Raw genomic sequence first — 21,947 nt, forward strand, 5'->3', positions numbered from 1 at the left:
TTAGGATGTTTGTTGTAATGGAATGCAGACGTGAATTATAGCTCTGTAATTAGTAAGGATAATAAAACGCTTTCAAAAGCGAGAAACGAGCCGGCTGTTATCTCACCGCAACACCAAAGGCAAGGTTGCCGTGACAACACATCCTAACTCTACTGCGTTGCTGTGGGACTGTTGGAAAGGAGACATGGAAGGGGTCGAAGAGAAGCTGAAAGCTGCGAGGGCCAGCTGGGAGATTCAAGCCAAGGAAGCAATTTTGAAAGTTCGGCAGGAAGGAGAAGCCAGAGCTGCTGATTTGGAAGAGAGAAATAAGCGTTCTGAGCTTCGAGTTGCCAAACTGGAGGAAGATTTACGAGATCTTCAAATTAGGCTTGATGAGGCTTGCAAGACCGGTGGAGGAGGAGCCACAGCAGTGGTGACTCAGAGGCAACAGCTGGCATCAGTGAGTAAGTTTGATGGGGACCCCAGGGGATATTTGGGGTTCAGGACTGAGGTTGATTATGCCCTGAGGGTGCGAGGGAAAGACTTTGAGACTGATGCTGAGAAGGTAGCATTTATTATTTCACACATGACGGGGTCAGCGAGAGAATGGGTACGCCCACTTTTGGCAAGTAACAACCCAGCGCTTGGGAATCTCCAGGATTTCTTGGATGCCATGGCGGCTCATTACACAAGTGACATTGATCAAGAGATAACCAAGCAGGAACTCATGAGTCTCAGACAAGGGAAAGGGACAGTGAGAGATTATGTGGCTAAATTTACCCTTCTCTGCCATAAACTGGGATGGGAGATTTTAGCCCCACAAACTGAAGCGCTCTTTCAGCAGGGGCTGAACCCGGAAATTTTGGATGAAATAAGCAGGGGACCGAAACCCAAGGATACGGATGCTTATATCAAACTGGCTCTGCAAGTGGGGGTTCGGCAGGAACTAAGGGAATGGGAAGGGCGAAATGTACCGGGCAGTAAGACATTCCATGCTTACAGGAGGCCTTCCCAGGGTGTTCAGCCGGTTCAGGGAAACAGGCAGCATCTGCCCCCCGAAGAGCCAATGGAAATCGGTCGTTTGGACACAAGAGAAAGCCTCAAAGAGAAACCTCGCAGGGAGCTGCTAAGCAAGGGGGAGAAGGAGACGCGCAAATGCTTTGTGTGTGACAGGACGGGACACCTAGCCCGTAATTGTTCGCAGAAGCGAGTGTGGCAAGGGATGGCAGCGGCTGCGGGGCAGGAGGCGAGTGGGGAAGCACAGGAGCAGGGAAACGCCAACGCCTGGTTGGAAAAAAGAGAGGGGAAGACCAACCAGGCGGCACGCAAGTAAACCCCCCACAACGGCAGAGTGTAGTGACTCCAAGGGAGCCCAGGCCGGGAATTGTGCTGATGGTACGGCTGGAATTGCCAAACGGGTACCCCCTAGAGGTAGAAGCTCTACTAGATTCGGGCAGCTCAGCCTCTTTCATGTCCGAAAGCTTCGCCAAGGCCCACCAGATCCATTTACTGCCTTTGGATTTTCCCCTGGTGGTGACCACAATTGATGGGAGAGAGCTGCTGGGGGGCCAAGTGAGGCATCAGACACCGCCCATGAGGATGAGCGTCTCGAGGCATCAGGAAGTGATTGCTTTCAATGTCACACACCTGTCCGGAGCGCCAATCATATTGGGCATGAGTTGGTTAGATCTTCACGATCCGGTCGTTGCCTGGCACCAGAGGTCGCTCACCTTCGGATCTTCGCATTGCACGGAGAATTGCCTGATGGAGGTGGAAACGTCGGAGACGGAGGGGAGGATCGCCACGGTACGGTTGGAAGACTCCAGGGGAATTCCACCACAGTATGAAGATTTCAAGGAAGTGTTCAGTGAAAAGGAAGCCAACAGACTGCCCCCCCATAGGCCGTATGATTGTCAAATTGAGTTGCTGCCGGGGGCAAAGTTGCCTGCAGGAAAGTTGTATTCTATGTCGGAGCAGGAGTTGCAGGAGCTGAAGGAATTCCTCACACTGAACTTGGAAAGGGGATTCATTCGAGAATCCAAAGCGGTGGGAGGAAGTCCGATTTTTTTCGTGGACAAGAAAAATACGGCACAAAAACGCCTTATTTGTGACTACAGGATCTTAAACTCGCGAACGAAACCGACCGCCTTTCCGATGCCCAGGATCGACGACTTGTTGGCGGCAGTGCGAAAAGGGAAGATTTTCACGAAGTTGGACTTACGAGGAGCTTACAACCTCATAAGGATCAGAGAAGGAGATGAGTGGAAAACAGCTATGTTTACCCCGTTTGGCACCTACGAATACACAGTGATGCCTTTTGGCCTCCAGGCGGGCTCACACACCTTTCAAGCCTTTATGCACCATGTGCTGGGTCCCTTGTTGTACCGGAGCTGTGTATGTTTTTTGGACGATATCTTGATTTATTCGGAAAATGAGAAGCAGCATGAGCAGCATGTGAGACAGGTGTTGCAGAAGTTGAAACAGCATCAACTGTATGCGAAGCTGGAGAAATGCCAATTTCATGTGCAGCAAGTGGACTTTCTGGGGTACAGGGTGTCGGACAAAGGTCTGGCAATGGACAGGGAGAAGGTAAAGGCAGTGTTGGATTGGAAAACACCCAAGACCAGAAAAGATGTACAACGCTTCATTGGGTTCAGCAATTTCTACCGCAAGTTCATCAGGAATTTTGCGCAGCTCACTAGCCCAATAACCGACACGTTGAGTACTAAGAAGAAGTTTCAGTGGACTCCAGAGGCGCAGGAGGCGTTTGAGCAGTTACGCAAGGTATTCGCCTCGGAGGAACAGCTGCTGCACCTCGATGCGGAGCGGCCCATACGCATGGAAACTGATGCGTCGGACAGGGCGGTAGGAGCGGTACTGCTGCAACAGGATGCTGCAGGCGACTGGAGACCTTGTGCGTTTTTCTCAAGAAAACTCAGCAAATCGGAACGCAACTACACCATCTGGGATAAGGAGCTGTTGGCCATTGTAGCGGCGCTCAAAAAATGGAGGCATTTCCTTATCGGAGCCCGCCATCAGATCCAGATCTACATGGATCACAAGAATCTGGAGTACTGGAGAACAGCCAGAGTGCTCAACCAGAGACAGCTCAGATGGGCGGAATTTTTTGCCGACTTTGATTTCAGGATCCATTATGTCCCGGGGGACAAGAATGCGAGGGCGGACGCCTTGTCTCGCAAGCCGCAGTACCTAGAGGACGAGGGAGTGCCGGAGGAGAGACATGTGATGCCACCCAGCCGATGGCAGTGCGCTGGAGCCAGGGATCAAGAGTCTCTCATACGACGTCTAACTAGGGAAGATGCGTTTGCGCAGCAGAAATTCAAAGACCTGCAACAAGGTACAGGGGTGGAAGACGGCTTCGTAGCCAAGGATGAACTGTTGTTCTACAAGGGAGCATTATATGTTCCGGGGGATCACTTGAGGGCTAAGGTTCTCAAGCAACTGCACGATAGCCCTTCGGCAGGGCACCCGGGACAGCAAAAGACCTTGCAGTTGGTCACCAGGGATTTCTGGTGGCCAGGGGTGCAGGAGGACGTCAAAGGCTATGTGCAAGCTTGTGATTTGTGTCAACGGGTCAAAAGTGACAATAGACCCCCTGCCGGACTGTTGCGTCCCATGCCCACCCCGGGGAGGCCATGGGAGATGGTGTCCATTGACTTCCTGACAGATCTGCCGGCGTCGAAGGGCAAGACGGCAGTGCTAATCGTAGTGGACATGCTCACCAAGATGTGCCATTTTGTGGCTTGTCCCAGGGCAGTGTCGGCAGAGGAGACAGCCAGGTTGTTTGTAGACAACGTTTTCAAGCTGCATGGAGTACCATCGAAGGTCGTGAGCGACAGAGGCCGCCAATTTACGTCGCGGTTCTGGCGCAAGCTCATGGAGCTCTTGGGTGTGGAACTCAACTTGTCGACGGCCAGGCACCCACAAACGAATGGACAGGCAGAGAGGGCCAATGCTATACTGCAGCAGTACCTACGTTGCTACGTTAGCCGACGACAGACGGACTGGCCAAAGTTCCTAGCTTTAGCGGAATTTGCCTATAATAACTCAGTTAATGTTTCCACAGGGATGACACCCTTTCTTGCGAACTATGGAGGACATCCGAAGTCGTTCCCGAGGGGAGAGGACCGGGGCCCGAGTGTGCCAGCGGCAGAAGATTTTGCGGAGGAGATGCTCCAACTGCACGAGCAACTCAAGAGCACGCTGGACAGGGCCAAAGAAGCCTATAAGAGGGCTTCGGATCAGCATCGGAGGGAGGGGGAGGCCATCAGGGTGGGGGACAGGGTGTGGTTGTCCTCCAGGGGGCTGCCCACCAGAAGCAGGTGCAGGAAGTTAGAGCACAGACGTTTGGGACCCTTCGAGGTAGTGGGCCAGGTCAATCCCGTAGCCTTCAAGCTGAGGTTGCCTGAGGACATGAGAATTCACCCCGTGTTTCACAGAGCGCTGTTAACACCATACAGGGAAGGGCACCCTTATCAAGGGGAAGGGGGGGTGACAACAGGGCCTTCAGTGGAGGAAGTGGGGGCAGGCAATGAGGCCACTGAGATCCTCGATTCCCGGTGGAAGGAGGGGCAGGTGGAATACTTGGTAGCCTGGGAAGGGGAGGACCCCGAGAACAACACATGGATGCGCCATGATAATATTCAGGAGGAATACCTCAAGGCTGAATTCCATGCGTTATACCCACAAAAGCCAGCCCCACTGGGGTATGAATGTTGGCAGGGACATCAGGAGGAGGGCATGGGGGACCAAGGGTACAGAGGAGGGGAGGAGGCAGAGGAACCCCATCCAGACTGGTCAGAGGAGGAGGTGGACGAGGTAGTGTCATTCGCACCCTTTACGACGGAACAGTGGAAGACGGTGTTTGAGTCGGATGAAAATGAGGACACAGACTTCCTGGGGTTTGTCACTCCACCGCGCACGGAACAGTGGCAGCATGGGAACGGGGAAGTGGAGAATGTTCACACGATCATACACCATCCGCTTGAGTCCAGTGACTCCGGGGAGGAAGGGGGCTTGGAGGAGGAAGTGGATGTCACGGAGACAAGCCTGGATCGGGAGAGGAGCGTGGGAGGAGGATCAGTGAGGGAAAGTAGCAAAACAGACAGGCAGGGGGAGGGGGCGAGGTATCGAGAACCGGGCCCATTAATCTCAACAGATACGTCCGACGATGATGACAGCAATCTCTTAGAGGTATCGCCAGAAGAAAGGGGGAGTGCTGACGTCAGTAATAAACAGGGGGAGGGGAGCAAAAGCGGGAAGAAGAGATTCACGCGTCACTTCCGGAACACCAGGGGGTTATTGTGTTGGAAAAGGCGCGTAACGGAAGATAGCAGTTAGGATGTTTGTTGTAATGGAATGCAGACGTGAATTATAGCTCTGTAATTAGTAAGGATAATAAAACGCTTTCAAAAGCGAGAAACGAGCCGGCTGTTATCTCACCGCAACACCAAAGGCAAGGTTGCCGTGACATAAAGGATCATGATTTTTACAATGTGTAGGAGTGAAGCAAGTATGATCAGTTAATGTAAAAAAGACAATATTTTTGATCTATTGTTATGTGTGGACACAGCCATTGATTTTAATGAAGTATATTTGATTAACATTGAGGTACGTAAGTTGAATTTCCACACTATATTTGTTCTTTTTGGATTTTTTGCTGAAACCCTTAGCTATTTTGTTTTTTCTTACATCCAGATTCTGAATTTCTCTTTCCTAGAAATTACACACAAGTGTCCAGTTCCCTGTTCAAAGAAGTCCTAATATGTAGATATTCTCCATTTCTAACATGCTGGTTAAGAAAACATAACAATACTAATGCAGTTTCATTTTGTTTGACCTACTTAGGTTTTAGCTGGTTTGTACAACCCTGGAGATGGTCATATTGACCCTTACTCACTCACCATGGCTTTGGCTGCAGGGGCCAGGAAATATGGTGCTCAGATAAATTATCCAGTCCAAGTAACTGACCTAAAATCTAGAGCAGATGGAACATGGGAAGTTGTAACTCCACAAGGAATAATTCGAGCAAACAGAGTTGTGAATACAGCTGGTAAGAAATGAAATATATTTGCATGTCTTTGGAAAATTTAATACCCTAACTAGGCCAGATGAAGTAGCTCACACTAAACACAGATTGAGCACAAATGCTCTAATGAATGCCATGCAGAAAGCAAGTGATATATGCTTTGCATTAGCTATTTGATGACCTCCTGAAAAATAATTTGGCATGAAGCAGTGATTCCCACCCCCCAAAAATAATTCTAATAGTTCCTAGAATAGCATGCTTCATTGCTTAATGATAGGATAATGTACATTCCATGTTATTAGCATTCTGGTTTTTTAAAAATGCTGTTACGTAAGTCTGTGAATCTTCCTTCCATGTATATTAGTTTAGGACCGGGATATGAGAACAGGGCCCCTGCCTGTAGATTGGCCTTTGACTTTGAAAACTGATGAAATAGGCCACACTGTTAGGCAATTCCAGTCCAAAATGTCTCCATGAATTGTGGAAACACTTGCTTGGCATTATATTATGTTTACACATTAGAAACACTTATAAAATTAAAATGGGCTGTGTGTTCATGTTTCCTGGAAATAGCTTTTGCCTTTTTATTGAGTTAAGATACTGTTACACACCACCCCAATCTCCACAGCAGTGCATGATTCTAGGGGTGCAGGCGCTTACCCAGGGTTTGTTTCCTTTGGAAAAGAGACACAGCAGAGACCATGATGTCTTTATGATATATAGTTTAGGTAAAGGTAAAGGGACTCCTGACCATTAAGTCCAGTCACGAACGACTCTCGGGTTGCGGTGCTCATCTTGCTTTACTGGCTGAGGGAGCCGGCGTACAGCTTTCGGGTCATGTGGCCAGCATGACTAAGCCACTTCTGGAGAACCAGAGCAGTGCACAGAAATGCCATTTACCTTCCCGCCTATTTATCTACTTGCACTTTGACGTGCTTTCGAACTGCTCGGTTGGCAGGAGCAGGGACCAAGCAATGGGAGCTCACCCCATCAAGGGGATTCGAACCGCCAGCCTTCTAATTGGCAAGCCCTAGGCTCTGTGGTTTAGACCACAGTGCCACCCGCTTGAGCCTAGGATGGAGGGACGAACACAGCATTACACTCCAAGAGGGTATTGCTTCTCTCATAGGCATAGTCCTGGGTTCAAGCAGGCATCAGATATCTTGTCCGTTGCCCTGCAGCTTGCCCTTCTCTCCCTGTCACGTAACTCTTAACTTTGCACTAGGCAGCTGCCTAGATTGATTTCAGTTTACTGACTGAAAAACCATTTCTCCCAGAGTACACCAGGGCAAACTGCAATCCTGAAACTCTACTACTGGCCTTTGTCCTTCTACCTAATTCTGAGCTCAGGGAGAGGTTCTCATTTTTCCAGCTGGCACAGAATCTCTGCTTTGTTAATCACCCATCTCCCTGCCCCATTTGTTTGCTGAAAGAGTTGGCCATTATCAGGCTGATCTGGACATGGAAAGCTGAGCCCAGCTATTAAGGGTCCTAGCACTTATTAAATCCAGGCACCCACAAATTCTAGCACCCCAAACTAACAGCAGTACATTCAGCTCCTAAGTGTAATGCAATTGCTGTCATTTAGAAAATGACTTATTTTTGTTTGAGTAAAGGAGTATTTTATATGGTATTTATAATAACAGAACAACAACCCTAGGCACAGAATGCCAGAGGGTTTTTTTTTTAGGTCTTCCATTCATTCACACTTCCACATATTTGTGGAAACTTCCTCTTCCCTTTCCCCTCCACATCGCTGCTACTTACCTGGATGAATCAGGGGTGAGTCAGGACATCAGCAAGGTCAGGGCTGCACAGGTACCCCAGCCAATCCAATCCCACAGAGCTCCAGCCTTGCTGCTGCTCTGCCCAACAGACTCTCAAATGGCCAGATCTCATTGCTTTGCGACTGTAATAGTGGTTCCATAGAAACATTACAGCATATACTTTTTTCCTGCCCAGCTTATTCGGCAGCCCGGTCTAGATTTCTGTCCCCCTGACGGAACCCAGGAGGCTAAATTAATCCATTTATTGAATGATGAAGAACCGAGTAGATCTCTTACAGTCGCTAGATTTTTGATAAATGTCCTATCCCAGAAAAAGAGAAATGGGTCACTGCATAGTTTCGATACTTTAACTAATACCAAGTATCATTAAGGAGAAATTAAGTTATTAATTAATTCTTAAATTAAGTTTTAGCTGAATCCTTATGTTGTATATGTATTAACTAAATTGAGTTAAAATGTTGTTCTTGATGGGCTGCTTAGATTGATATTGTTTAAGTTGCAGCAGCTGCTGCCTCGTTGGTTTTTTTGTTTTGTTTTAATTGTCTTATGTCAAGTTGTTTTAAATTCTATGTTACGTTTGCTTGTCTGATTTGTTCTTGATATGGGCCAATGGCCGTAATAAATTTTACTACTACTGCTGCTCTGCCTCACCCCCACCTGGTAAACAGCAGTAATGCCAGTGGCCCCAGTCTACTGTCCTGGTCATCCCTGATGGTAGTTTTTGCAAGCAATTGGAAACACTGGCAGAGGAAGAGGAGTGTGGGGGGAGCGCACCCACCCCCTGGCAGCACAATCCAGTAGGGTGCCATTGTGGCTGCTCCCCTACCCGTGCTGGACACCACGCCCCCCCCCAGGCGGCGCCCCCGCCCCAGGATGCGTGCCCCGCCCCTGCGGGTGGGAAACCTTGCTCCAGGATGCACGGCAGCCCCGCCCCTGCCTGTTCCCCCCCCCCAGTGCCAGAGCATGAAGCTCCGCCACTGATTGGAAATTGCTTATATTTAGTGCTTTTGAAAACAAAAGTTTAAATTCCTATTTATGTATTAACCATTTGACTCTAATATATCAATGTTTATAATTATAGCATAAAGACCACGAGGGAAAAGGTCTGCAGGGCTCTGATGTGTACACTGGAACATGGGAAGCTGCCTTATACTGAATCACATCAGTGATCCTGCTAGCTCAGTGTCTTCAATGTTGAGTAATAGGCTGCAACATTACAGCAGATGGTCATAGGCAGAGACTGTCTAGAGTTTCAAATAGGGTTTATTTCCCTGCTCTCCCTGGGGATGCCAGAAATTAGACCTAAAATCTTTTCCAAGCAAACCATTTACCCTACCACTTTTCACTGTTCCATATCATCAGTGCAAACCCCATTTATTCAGTGTTGAGGAATAACCTACAACAGTAAAATGAATGGCACAGGCACCCATTCTTGCAGACGCTGCATGTGACTTGGACCTTGGATATGCATGCCACAGTTTCCTCACTGCTGTTTCATATATCTTCTTACATACTCAGTAATTAGCAATGTTTTACTCTTGAGATGTGAAGTTGTGACATCTCTTCAGGCTCTTTCATTTCTTTTTAACTTATTAAACCAAAGGCATACTTGTCAAGTTACAATGTTCAACCAAAGGGAACATTTAGAGCTGGCATTGATTAATGTCCTGGGTCAGGGTAGGTAAACAGCTATGATGAGAGTATGTTCCCAACACTCTAGCAGCCAATCTTCTTCCTTCCTTCCATACCCTCCTCTCCAAAAGAAAGCAATAATTTACTGTGAGCTTTCATTCCTGTTATATTGCTAAGTTTATATTGCCAACTCAAAACATAGCTGGGTTCATTAGACAGCCGCTTACCTTTCGACCCCTTTCTCATCCAGTTGCTCAATTTAGACGGTACATTTCACATTTTCCAAAGCGTGGTCTGGATATTTCATTTGAACTGAATTATTCTATCATGTTCTGTCTAGTTGCCTCATGTGCTCACCCCTTCACTGCCTTTTTTTACATACCTTCCTCCATTTCCTAGCTTTTATGCTGTTATTTGCAATGATATTTGACTCAGTAACCCATGGTTAGTGCTCATCTCCAAACAGTTTGCAAACCCACTTTGGAATATGGTTTAAAATTATGGTTTGGGGGCAATCTGTACATCATGGCAAACTATTAGTAGAGAAAATTAGGAAAGACCAGCACCCCATATCAGAGAAGGAGAGATAAGGGTACAAGCCTTTCTTATGCTCCCAGCCTCCAAATCACTATTTGGAAATTAGTCCATATAATGTCTGCTGTTTTTATATTTGGGCTTACTTTCAGTTAAATGAGAATATATATATATATATATATATATATATATATATCCCAAATCTCTTGCACAAATCCTGCCTAGATACCACAGCCACTTCTTATTGCCACTCTTGCCTGTGGTGCATGGATAGGAACAACCTCAGTGTTTTGTAAGTGTTCTAGGGATTGTGGCTCATTAACTACCTGATAACTTATTTCTTGTCTGACCTACGCAGGGTCCTTATTTAATGTTAAGTTATAAAGTGGAACAGAGGGTTATAGCCAACAGGCTTTTGCCTCATTACCAGCTTCCCCTCCATTCCTCCTCCATGTTTCACTTTGTCTTTTTGCTCAGCATATACAGGTGAAACTCGAAAAATTAGAATATCGTGGAAAAGTCCATTTATGTAAGCAATTATTTTCATTAGCTACTGGAGTTTAATATATGAGATAGACTCATGACATGCAAAGCGAGATATGTCAAGCCTTTGTTTGTTATAATTGTGATGATTATGGCGTACAGCTGATGAAAACCCCAAAGTTGAAATTGTTAATTTGGGGTTTTCATCAGCTGTACGCCATAATCATCGCAATTATAACAAATAAATGCTTGACATATCTCACTTTGCAAGTCATGAGTCTATCTCATATATTTGTTTCACCTTTTAAGTTGAAACAAAATAAAATAAAAAATTCCTTCCAGTAGCACCTTAACGGTATCTGAAACAGATACACTGAAAGTGTATCTGAAGAAGTGTGCATGCACACAAAAGCTCATACCAAGAACAAACTTAGTTGGTCTCTAAGGTGCTGCTGGAAGGAATTTTTTATTTTATTTTGTTTAGATAAAGAAGGTTAGTGGAATAAAGTAGGGGAAGTGAAAATTACCAAAGCTGTGGTACCCATAGAGGATGCCTTGTTTGCCTCCTCCAACACAGAAATAAATTTTCCCTCCACAGGCAACTTCTGCCATCCTGAAGCAACATTTCCACCAAATGTAGGCATTCTGTTTGTTTTTCCTGTTTAGAAAACATGATGATCTTTGCCATAAGGAAGAGTCCTCCAATCAGGGGCGTTTCTAGCCCCCTGGCTGCCAGGGGCGGCAAGCCAAGAGGCACCCCTGGGGGCGGGGCATTGCGGCATGTGCATGCGTCATGACGTCATGACGCACGTGCACAGCGCGATGCCACGCCCCTGGGGATGCCCCCGCAGGGGGAAAAAAGGAAAGCAAAGCGGGCGCTTGAACGCGCCAGCTTTGCTTCCTTTTCTCTCCCTTTTGGCGCCCAAAGGGGCGGCCGAAAGGGGGGGGGAGAAGCAAACAGGCACGTTTAAGCGGCCGTTTGCTCCCCCCCTTTCCCTTTTGGACGCTTCTTTCGGCGCTGGCTGGGCTGCGCCTCTGCAGCCCAGCCGGCACCGAAAGAAGCGACCGAAAGGGGAGAAAAGCGCCCGTTTGCTTCCCCCCCCTTTTCATTTTCGGACGCTTCTTTCGGTGCTGGCTGGGCTGCGGCTCTGCAGCCCAGCCAGCATTGAAAGAAGCGTCCGAAAGGGGAGAAAAGCGCCAGTTTGCTTCCCCCCCTTTTCCCCTTTCGTCCGAAAGTGAAAAGGGGGGGAAAGCAAACGGGCGCTTTTCTCCCCTTTCGGTCACTTCTTTCGGTGCCGGCTGGGCTGCAGAGCCGCAGCCCAGCCAGCGCCGAAAGAAGCGTCCGAAAATGAAAAGGGGGGGGAGCAAACGGGCGCTTTTCTACCCTTTCGGCTGCTTAAACGCGCCTGTTTGCTTCTCCCCCCCCCTTTCGGCCGCCCCTTTCGGCTCCGCAGCCCAGCCAGCGCTGAAAGGGGCGGCCGAAAGGGGGGGGGGAGAAGCAAAGCTGGCGCGTTTAAGCAGCCGAAAGGGGAGAAAAGCGCCCGTTTGCTCCCCCCTTTCCCTTTTGCCGCCGTTCGTTCCGTCGCCCCAGGAGCAGCAGCACCGCACACACTGTGCGCTGCTGCTCCCACGGCGACGGAGCGAGCGGCGGTGAGCAGGGTGAGCAGCGGCGGGTGGGGGTGTCAAGTGGCGGCCCCTCCCACCACTCCCCACGCACCACCGGTCACCCCGGGAGGAGCAGTGCTGCTGCTCCCGGGGTGATGGAGGGAGCGGCGGCGCGTGGGAGTGACGGGAGGGGCTGCCGCTTGACACCCCCACCCGCCGCTGCTCACCCTGTCACTGGGGGCGTACCGCCCCTACCGCCCCTCCCCAGCGACGCCCCTGCCTCCAATGAGTTGTTTCTTTCTTTGTCAAAGACAACAACCCAAACAGTTCCACATTATTGAATCATCTCCTTGTTTAAGTAATATTCTGCTTATACATGTATTATTAAAACTTCGCTTCCAAGGTTCATAAATAGTTACATACACAAAAACTTGACACATTTCCCATATGGGGAAGTTGCAACTTGGTTGCAGGGAGAGACAGCAATGGAATTTGGTTCCCCTCCCATAAACGCTTCCTAGCATTAAGCTCAGGTGGACTGCAGAAGGGCAGGGTTTAGAAATGTGAGATATCTGGGATGAGCAGGAGAGCCACTTCTATATTATAACAGCAGAGAAAATCAAGGAGGGGAGAGAAGAGAAGGAATTACACAAGAGAGAGAGGTAATGAAGAGGAAGCATAGTAGGAAAAATTCCAGAGGTCAAGGAAGATGCTAGGAATGGTTAACTGGTTTGCAGGACACATACAGAGAGAAACTATCTTCAACCTTTCCCTATGCTGAGTAGGGACTCCTAGGCTTAACAGCTGAGATCAGCAGTGGTTCAAAGCCATACCTTCTGATGTAAGAGGGGATTCAGAATACACACTTCAACAAGATTGTTCCTTTAGTTTCCAAGTACTCCATTCTAATATTTGCATTTCTGTCCTCTGTGTTTTCTAGGTTTCTGGGCTCGTGAAATAGGGAAAATGATTGGATTGCCCCATCCACTCATACCAGTTCATCACCAGTATATTGTTACTGCAACTATTCCTGAAGTGAAAGCCCTTAAAAAAGAATTTCCTGTGATTCGTGACCTAGACGGTTCATATTATCTAAGACAAGAAAGGGATGGGATTTTATTTGGCCCATATGAAAGTCCAGAAAAAATGAAACTACAGGAATCCTGGGTAACAAATGGAGTCCCACCAGGTAATTTTGCTTGAAAAAATATCTCAGGCTTTAGCTGCAGTTATATTATTGTCATAATCCTAGAGTAGAGGCAGAGTTCTCTGGCAAATGCAGGCTCAGAGAGGAGATGGATCCTCTCCCTGATTTGATGCATGTATGTTCATGGGCAGCAGACCCCCCCCCCATGGTGCACTCCCCAGGAGCCGCCTCTGCCACCAGATTCTGGTGGCTTGTCCAGACTCCTTGGGGATCAAGAGAGCCCTGAGGAGAGTTTCCCCACAACTGGAAACCATATTCCCCAATGGCTGCAGCAGAAGGCACCTTTAATGAGTCAGGAGGTATCACTTAGTGGGTGAAGCCACCAGTCAATAACCACCTAGCTCTGCTATAAAAGTCAGTTGCTCTAGGTCCTGGCTGAGACAACTGGGATATTTGGATTCAGGTATGGGAGCCCTGTCCATGGGCCTGAACCCACACCTTTGAGTCTTTCTAAGCTACTTTTGCTGCTCGAAACTTCCAACCTCCCATTGCTTGGGCCAGCATGCCTCCTTGGTGGTGGGCATCCTCATGGATCACAATCATGGGATAATAGCCCAGTTCTGCTAATTAGTGCTATCCTTTGTGTAGATCACAGTGGTACTATTTTTGTCATTGCGCTGATGGTTGCAGCCAGATACAGTCACTGATACAGGGACAAAACTTTATACCAATGCTGTGAATGAAACTTTAGTGGCACTGGTGAGGTGTGGAAGGCCATGGCTGCAAATTGCATGTCTGCATCTGGGTCTTTTGTTGCAAATAGCATGGAGATCATGAACATATCTGTGTGTCCCCCAGATGAAGAAAGGAGCATTTGGTGGACTGGAGGGATGTCTGATGAACTCCACGTAGGCATGTCTTTGCATCAGTAAAATAGATAAAAATAATTGTGTTAAATAAATGCCAAATATTTATTGCATTGCTTTATGTGACAGGAGGTAGAAATTAGTTTATTTTCAGATGCAAGATACAGCTAAGGTGTATTGTTATTTTTGCAAGATACAGCTAAAAAGTTTAGGTTTCAATGATGCAAATTATCAAGCTCACCACTTGTTAGAATTAATTGAATTTATGTTGGCGGAGGCGTTTGGTGAGTAGAATATGTGAGTGACTATTATATATATATATGTATGTTACACATGCATATTCATAAAGACAAAGAGCCTTTTTGGCATCATTAACTTGTTCTCAGATTTCCTATATAAGCCTGTCTTTCACTTTGTGCTTTTCAAGGGGGCAAGTGGGGATTTTCAGCATGCAGCTCCTATCCTGCAACATTTGTGTGTATCCCGAAAAAATAAGCACTTTGTTTTGATATCAGCACAGTGTGTAACTAAAGAGCTTTTGGAATTTGAAAATAACAAATGCATGACTCAAAACATTTTTTCCCCTAGGATTTGGGAAGGAGCTTTTTGAGTCTGATTTGGACCGAATAATGGATCATGTTGAGGCTGCTATGGAAATGGTCCCAGTCCTAAAGCAAGCAGACATTATCAATGTAGTTGCAGGCCCTATAACCTATTCTCCAGATATCTTGCCTATGGTGGGGCCACATCAGGGTGTTCGAAATTATTGGGTGGCTATTGGTTTTGGGTGAGTAAATTGATCTATTGTTAGGAGAAACCTTGTAAATGTTAAATTTATACTTATATGTCTGTCTTCACTGGGTCCCGGATGGTATCTACATGAGTACTTAAAGAACTCAAATTTAATATTGCTGATCTTATAGCAAAATATGTACCTTGTCCCAAAGACTGGCCTCCGTAACACCATTTTGTTAAAAGGAATTTGTGGGTGGGGGTGAGCTCCCATAAGCTAGTCTTGTTAGCTTAAAGTCTGTTATCAAGCCATAGCTGTCAACTTTTCCCTTTTCTTGCGAGGAATCCTATTCGGAATAAGGGAATTTCCCTTAAAAAAGGGAAAAGTTGACAGCTATGTATCAATCATAAGTACAAGTTTGGGTGAAGAGAAATCAGCATAGCTTCTGTGAATGTCCATCTTATTTCATTTTATAATTCTTTGAGAGTGTTAGCAAACATGAAGATAGGGGTGAATCTGGTTGACATTCTTGGACTTTCAAAAAGCTTCTAACAAGTCCATGGCCAAAGACTACAGGGTGAATGTATCACAGCTTTTGAACTGCAGAAAGGAATGTGAAATGCATCCTGGTACAAAGAACATTTGCCTAAGAAATTTAAGTTGCCCAATTTCCAGTGGGCTTAAATTTGTGGTATTTAAATTTGTGGCAAATGTTGGTGGTATCAGTTATTCTTCCTAGGCAGTCTGATCTTGCTTAACATATTATTTCATCATGACGTAAAAGCCAAGGTTATCACGCTGTTACAGGGAAAACAGAGCAACAACACAAATTTAATCCCAGCCAAATGTAGCTGGAACTCAAATGTTTGTTCTGTTGCTGTAATCACTTAATCTTTAGTTCAGAGCCTAATTGGGCCTTGCCCAGCTTTCATGCACCTTACATATTTAGTATTTGTACTTATAGTCAGCCCTGTCAGTGAATTGGCCCAGGGCAGGTTACAAAAGATCTCAGGTATAATTTAGCTTGAAATCATAAAATAACACAAAGCAAACAAATGATATAATTAACAAATGAGCACACTGCCCCATCTTAAAATTCCAGGCTGCATAAGGGCTCTAGATTTTTAACAAGTCTAACTTTCCAATAAGGGGCAAAGCACCCCCCCCCCCAAAAAGGTCATAGAGAAGATAATAAGAAGTGAGTTTATAGTCCTCAAAGGTTGTACTGAAATGTTATGTGAAATAAGCTAGTGGGGAAACTGTCTAGCTCTTCTTCTTTCCCCAGATACGGCATCATCCATGCTGGTGGCATAGGAAAGTATCTCAGTGACTGGATACTCAGCGGGGAGCCTCCTTTTGATCTAATAGAATTAGATCCAAATAGGTATGGAAAGTGGACCACTCCAGAATTCACGGCAGCAAAAGCAAGAGAATCTTACGGATTTAACAATATTGGTAAGATATAATTTTCCCCATAGAAAAATAAATAAATTAGCACTTGAGTAGAGAATTCTTCTGCTGGTTTTCTTCACCTCCCCCCCCCCGACTAATAGAGAGCAGGGCTTTGCCTTGTACAGTGGTACCTTGGTTTATGAACTTAATCCGTTCCGGAAGTCCATTCTTAAACCAAAGCGTTCTTAAACCAAGGCGTGCTTTCCCATAGCAGCGGGGGACTCAATTTACAAATGGAACACACTCAACAGGAAATGGAACAAGTTCTGCTTCCAAGGCAAAGTTCACAAACCAAAACACCTACTTCCAGGTTTGCAGCATTCTTAATCCAAGTTGTTCATAAACTGAGCTGTTCTTAAACCAAGGTACCACTGTAGTTTGCTGGGACGGTGTCAGGCGTGGAGAGTCCTCCCCTCCCTTCGGAAACTTCACAGACAAGAATTAATGAGAATTAATGAGCAGTTTATATTTTGTAGTCATTTTTATTCAGTCATCTGGTTGCAAGCAAAAATCCACATCTCTCCACAAGGAGAGCAGTTGGCTACTCTCAATCTTCCCCTTTCTGTCCCCAGCAACACCCTGGGCTCCAACAGGAAGTTCCTCCTCCTCTCTGCATTATTTGTTCTCTAATACGGACGGACCTCCTAGTTCTTGGGGAGGGAGGGTCCCCCACACTCTCTAATGACATCTCTGCTGACTGTTCCCTCCCTTCTGTTTCTCTTTCCATTATCTCATAACTAAGCAACTCCTGTCGAAACTGCTCAGTGTCTGTGTCTCTCTCTGCTCCTGAAACCGCTGGAAACAGAGTGGGGGGTGGATCTCCCCCCTCCTCTGCCTGAGAAATTATTCCCCACTCCTCTGATTCAGATTATTCCGTGACATCCAGTTTACACTGTACTGCATACCTTGCTTATTTTATTTCCATCATTCTAATGTTTTGCAGCTTGCAAAGTTCTTTGAAAATATTATTTGTAGCTACATGAAAGATACTCTGTGTACATATGCAATAAGTGATTCTTTGTCATATGTTTTACCATGTTGATTTTTGTTTTTGTTTTGCAGTTGGCTATCCTAAAGAAGAAAGATTTGCCGGGAGACCCACAGCGAGAGTCAGTGGGCTTTATGAAGTCCTTAAGTCGGAATGCTCCATGGGATTCCATGCAGGATGGGAGCAGCTCATTGGTTCTACAAACCTGGGGATGAGATTGGATACAAGTAAATGAAAAATATTTATTGCTTGTCTTTTGTGCCAGATTAGTAGCATTAGCAATATTATGTTCAGGATTGTTAAAATAAAGAAAGGATTGTGAACCATAGTCTGAAACATAGTATCAATGTTCAGTTGGTCAAATGCACATTAAGAGGAAGTGGTATCATTCATTCATTTAATAAAATTTATGCACTATATGATTGCAGAAAAACTTCAAAGCAGTTTAATTCGTAGCAGTTATAATAAAGGAAGAGGAATATTTTCATGTTTTTACAACACCAAGTGCATGGCCAATGGTTAGGGATGACATGAAAACCCCTCCTTGTGGTACAGCAATAAAACTGCTAGTGCCTTTGCAAAGCAAAGCAGGGTTCAGTATGGTTTCAAATTGGATGGGGGGTTGGACTAGATGACCTTCGGGTTCCCTATCCACTGTACACTTCTGTGATTCTGCACTCTCATACATAGGCTATGAGAGCAGTATGCATAGCCACTGAGGCCACCTGGAGAGGGACAGCACCTGGAAGAGGAGAAAGAAGAGCAGAAACCACTGTTCCACTGCTGCTGCTGATTTGCACTGCAGCTTTGGTGACCCCGCCATGTAAAACAGCAGCGGGGCAGGAGGCTTCTTCCTTCCTCAATGCCATCTCTTTTCAGGTGCTGCCCGAGGCAGCTGCCTCATCTCACCTCATTCAAGGGCTGGCCCTGCAGATGGTCCATATGTTGGTTTAGATGTGCAGTTGGTGGCTTACAGAAAGCATAGTCCCCATTACGCTTCCATTGTTAAATTTGTATGAGTGTAGGCATATTGCAGATATATAAGCATCCATGTATACGTAATGGGTGTGGTTTGCTGTCGTGATCCCACTCAATGGCGCTTATTAGATTTCACCCTTAATCTTCAAAACATACTATAAGAACTTGTGATAATCTCGGCTGATTATGAAATGCAAAACAACAAATGACAATGTTAAAGATTAATTCACTGAAGCTATTGGGGTTTTGGGGGGGGCGGGGGGTGGGTGGTAAATTTCGGATGAAAAAGTTACCAGTCTAAAATAGTTCTTCCTTCCACATATGCTTAACCCTTTTGTATAAGAAACGAAAGAGCAGAAAGTCTCCTACAGTTTTACTGGGGAGGTATGTTGGGCTCCAAATGACCTTAAGGGTCTGTCCATGTAATGATGACCAAAGTTTCTACGTCATGCTTACTTTTGTACTGTATTGCATTTATATTCTGCACTTCTATATAGTAATAGCACCTGCATCTGTGGAGTTCCTAGTTTTTGTCTATAGAATGCAATAATTAATCAGTTTTAATATAAAACATCCACTCATTGGAGTGAGCAGCATTTGTAATTAAATTAAACATGAACCTAAAGTTACAGTTAGGGAAATTATTGATAAACTTGCCAAAATAAAGTACCATATGCGTATGATTTTTCACTTTCATTCCCCTTCCCTACTCGTCCGAAGGGGTTGGTAGATGAAAAGAAAGGGAGAGGGCTACTTACAGTTAAGTTGAAAATTACTAGGTACGTTGTTTTTTTAAATGCGCTTACCGGTAATTATTATTTTTCTAGGCCAAGTTTTCGACGTACAAACTGGTTTGAACCTGTGGGACGTGAATATAAACAGGTGATGGAAAAAGTGGGTGTGATTGATCTCACTCCATTTGGCAAGATTAGCATCAAAGGCAGTGATTCTGCTAAATTTTTGGATCGTCTGATTGCAAATGTGATCCCAAAGGTAAATGGAAATGTAACAGCAATATAGGTCTTGGATTAGTTTTAATATATGGTGAAAATAAGTTTATAGTCCTACTCATATGAAGTCCCAATTGTACTGAGCCTAAGAGTGGTAAGGAAGTAGTATTACATCTACCACCACCTTCCTGTGTGCACTTGGCCAGACCTAGATCAACCTCATACCCATACTATAGATATAATGTTGGACCGGAGTCTATACATTTCATATATGCCCACCTTGTGGAATCTGCATGCCTCAAAATTAAGTTGCGCAAAGATTGCAGGAATTGGAGCTAAACAAATTAGATGCTATGCACCTAAGCCTCATTTAAACATTACCCCAAATTTGTGGGTGTGAATCGGTTCCAAATCAGGTGGACAGATGTAGGGATGAGTGAGGAATTCTGTTAACCAAATTTTCTCCCCATCCTTTCGTTAACATGTGAACCTATTTACTTTCCAAAGCAATGCATAAACTGAAACTCAGCTGTCCCTACACAGTTCTCCATACTTTGCAGTACAGTTCTCCAGCCAAGTCATGTATACAAAAACATATATACTGGAGTAAGTGAGCATACAAATACATACACTGTATTAGTGAAAATAATATATATAATGCATTATATTAGGGGAAATTGCTTACTAAAATGTGTACATTAGGAGAAATTTGCACTAAAATTCTGCTGAATTTTCAAATTGCAAACTGATGTGGAAATGTGACGAACTGAAAAACAGAAAAATGAGAAACAAAAACTGACATTCACCCATCCTTGTGTGCAGCAAAATCAGAACTGAGGCCTTCAGGAATCCCATAGAAATCAGTGGTGCTTAAGCATGCCTAAGTCTGTGTTGGATTGCAGCCTGTGTATTCTAGGAAGAGCTCAATTTCCTTATACTGTATAATGTCTGCTGTACTGTATTATAATTTCTTCTTCTTCTTCTTCTTCTTCTTCTTCTTCTTCTTCTTCTTCTTCTTCTTCTTCTTCTTTTACTATTCAGATAGGTTTCACAAATATAAGCCATATGTTAACCCCAAGAGGCAGAGTCTATGCGGAGCTCACAGTCTCTCATCTAAAGCCAGGGGAATTTTTGTTAATTACTGGTTCTGGATCAGAGCTTCATGACTTGAGGTCAGTGCACATTGTAACTGCTGAAGTTTAAAAGCCATTTGTGATTATGGAAATGGGGAAGGAGCTGCAGTTCAGGAAAGTTGCAAGAGCCAGAGCACATAGGAACAAATTAGGTTGCCTTGGACTGAGCCAGACTATTGGTCCATCTAGCTCACCAATGTCTACACTGAGTGGCATTGTTTCAGACAGGGAGTCTTTTCCATCCCTACCTTGACATGCCAGAGATTGAGCCGGGGACAGATGCTTCACCATTGAGCTCTGGCCTTTATGCATACTGCGATCTTCTGAATCAGAGATAAACATTGTAAATAGCTCAGAGTACATCGTAAAATACTGAGATTACGAATCTTCTCTCCAGAATTTGCTGGTATAAATCAAAAGTATTGTTCACCTCTCGCTGAGAGTGCTTAGCCTATTTATCCTGGTAAAACAAGGCTTCAACAAACTATGATTGCACACTGCAAATACTGTAGAGCAGTGTTCCTCAAGCTTGGGTCCCCAGATGTTTTTGGCCTACAACTCCCATCATCCATGACCACTGGTCCTGCTAGCTATGGATGATGGGAGTTGTAGGCCAAAAACATCTGGGGACCCAAGCTTGAGGAACCACTGCTGTAGAGGACATATACTAGCAAGGCGGGTATTCTTTGGGGTAAAAATTACTAATGGTCCCAACTAATTTCTGTTGGCTGCTCCTTGATAAAAAACACTAAATGGAGCTCAAAAAGAGGTTTATAAATATTTGTAGTGATAAATGTTTGTGATAATCTGAATGTGGGACAGTAGGGAGTGGGGTGAGCTTGTCTCAGAGGTACAAGAGACATTCCTCATGACTTGGGTTTACCTGATAGTCATAGTTGTCAACTTAGTTTCTTTTATGCATTTTAAGTTTGGATTAATAAAGTGGTTCCTTTTATTTTCAGGTGGATTGAAGAGGAGGCAGCTAGAGGGCAGTTTAACGTTGAGATCAGAAATGTCACAGAAGAAATTGGAGTATTGGGTGTAGCTGGTCCATATGCACGAAAACTCCTCCAGAAGTGACAACAGAGGATCTCAGTGATGCAGCATTTAGTTTTCTACAATCCAGACATTTAAACATTGTGGATATTCCTGTTACTGCAGTTAGAATATCCTATACAGGTAAGGCAGGAGGGGGAGAGATTATTGTTCTTATAAGCAAAACAGTTGGTTTCTATACAAGGCAGCAGTGCTTGCAAGTAATACCACTATTACTTGCAGAGACAGGTCATTTAATTTTTATTTTTCATGTTATGCCTTTAAATAAGCATGGCCATAATTTAATTCTAGGCTTGATTAAGATGTCAACCTTTGGATTGTAATAGGTGAACTGGGTTGGGAGTTGTACCCACAAACGAGAAGATTCTGCAGCTTTATACTCTACTATCATGGAAGCAGGCCATGAAGAAGGAATTGACAACTTTGGAACATATGTGATGAATACGTTAAGGCTAGAAAAGGCTTTTCGGGCATGGGGAGCAGAGGTTTGAATATAATTCTTTTTTTCTTTTTCTTTTTGTTCTTTCTTTGGTGTTATTTGTGTATTGGTCACAGGTAATCATATTTATCGTAAC

The 21,947-nt window shown here is 45.1% G+C and overlaps 1 protein-coding gene across 1 annotated transcript in view; it reads left to right on the plus strand.

Annotated features, from left to right (window-relative positions):
* Positions 1 to 21,947, plus strand: part of DMGDH (dimethylglycine dehydrogenase) — a 45,184-nt gene that overhangs the window by 9,856 nt on the left and 13,381 nt on the right. The window contains 12 exon segments of the mRNA XM_033163945.1: positions 5,848 to 6,052; positions 13,010 to 13,258; positions 14,671 to 14,869; positions 16,101 to 16,270; positions 17,330 to 17,440; positions 17,443 to 17,482; positions 19,061 to 19,226; positions 20,225 to 20,355; positions 21,279 to 21,391; positions 21,394 to 21,495; positions 21,699 to 21,721; positions 21,723 to 21,857. Coding sequence (XP_033019836.1) covers positions 5,848 to 6,052; positions 13,010 to 13,258; positions 14,671 to 14,869; positions 16,101 to 16,270; positions 17,330 to 17,440; positions 17,443 to 17,482; positions 19,061 to 19,226; positions 20,225 to 20,355; positions 21,279 to 21,391; positions 21,394 to 21,495; positions 21,699 to 21,721; positions 21,723 to 21,857 — 1,644 coding nt within the window.

This window comes from Lacerta agilis, chromosome 11 (assembly GCF_009819535.1).
Source record: "Lacerta agilis isolate rLacAgi1 chromosome 11, rLacAgi1.pri, whole genome shotgun sequence".
NCBI lineage: Eukaryota > Metazoa > Chordata > Lepidosauria > Squamata > Lacertidae > Lacerta > Lacerta agilis.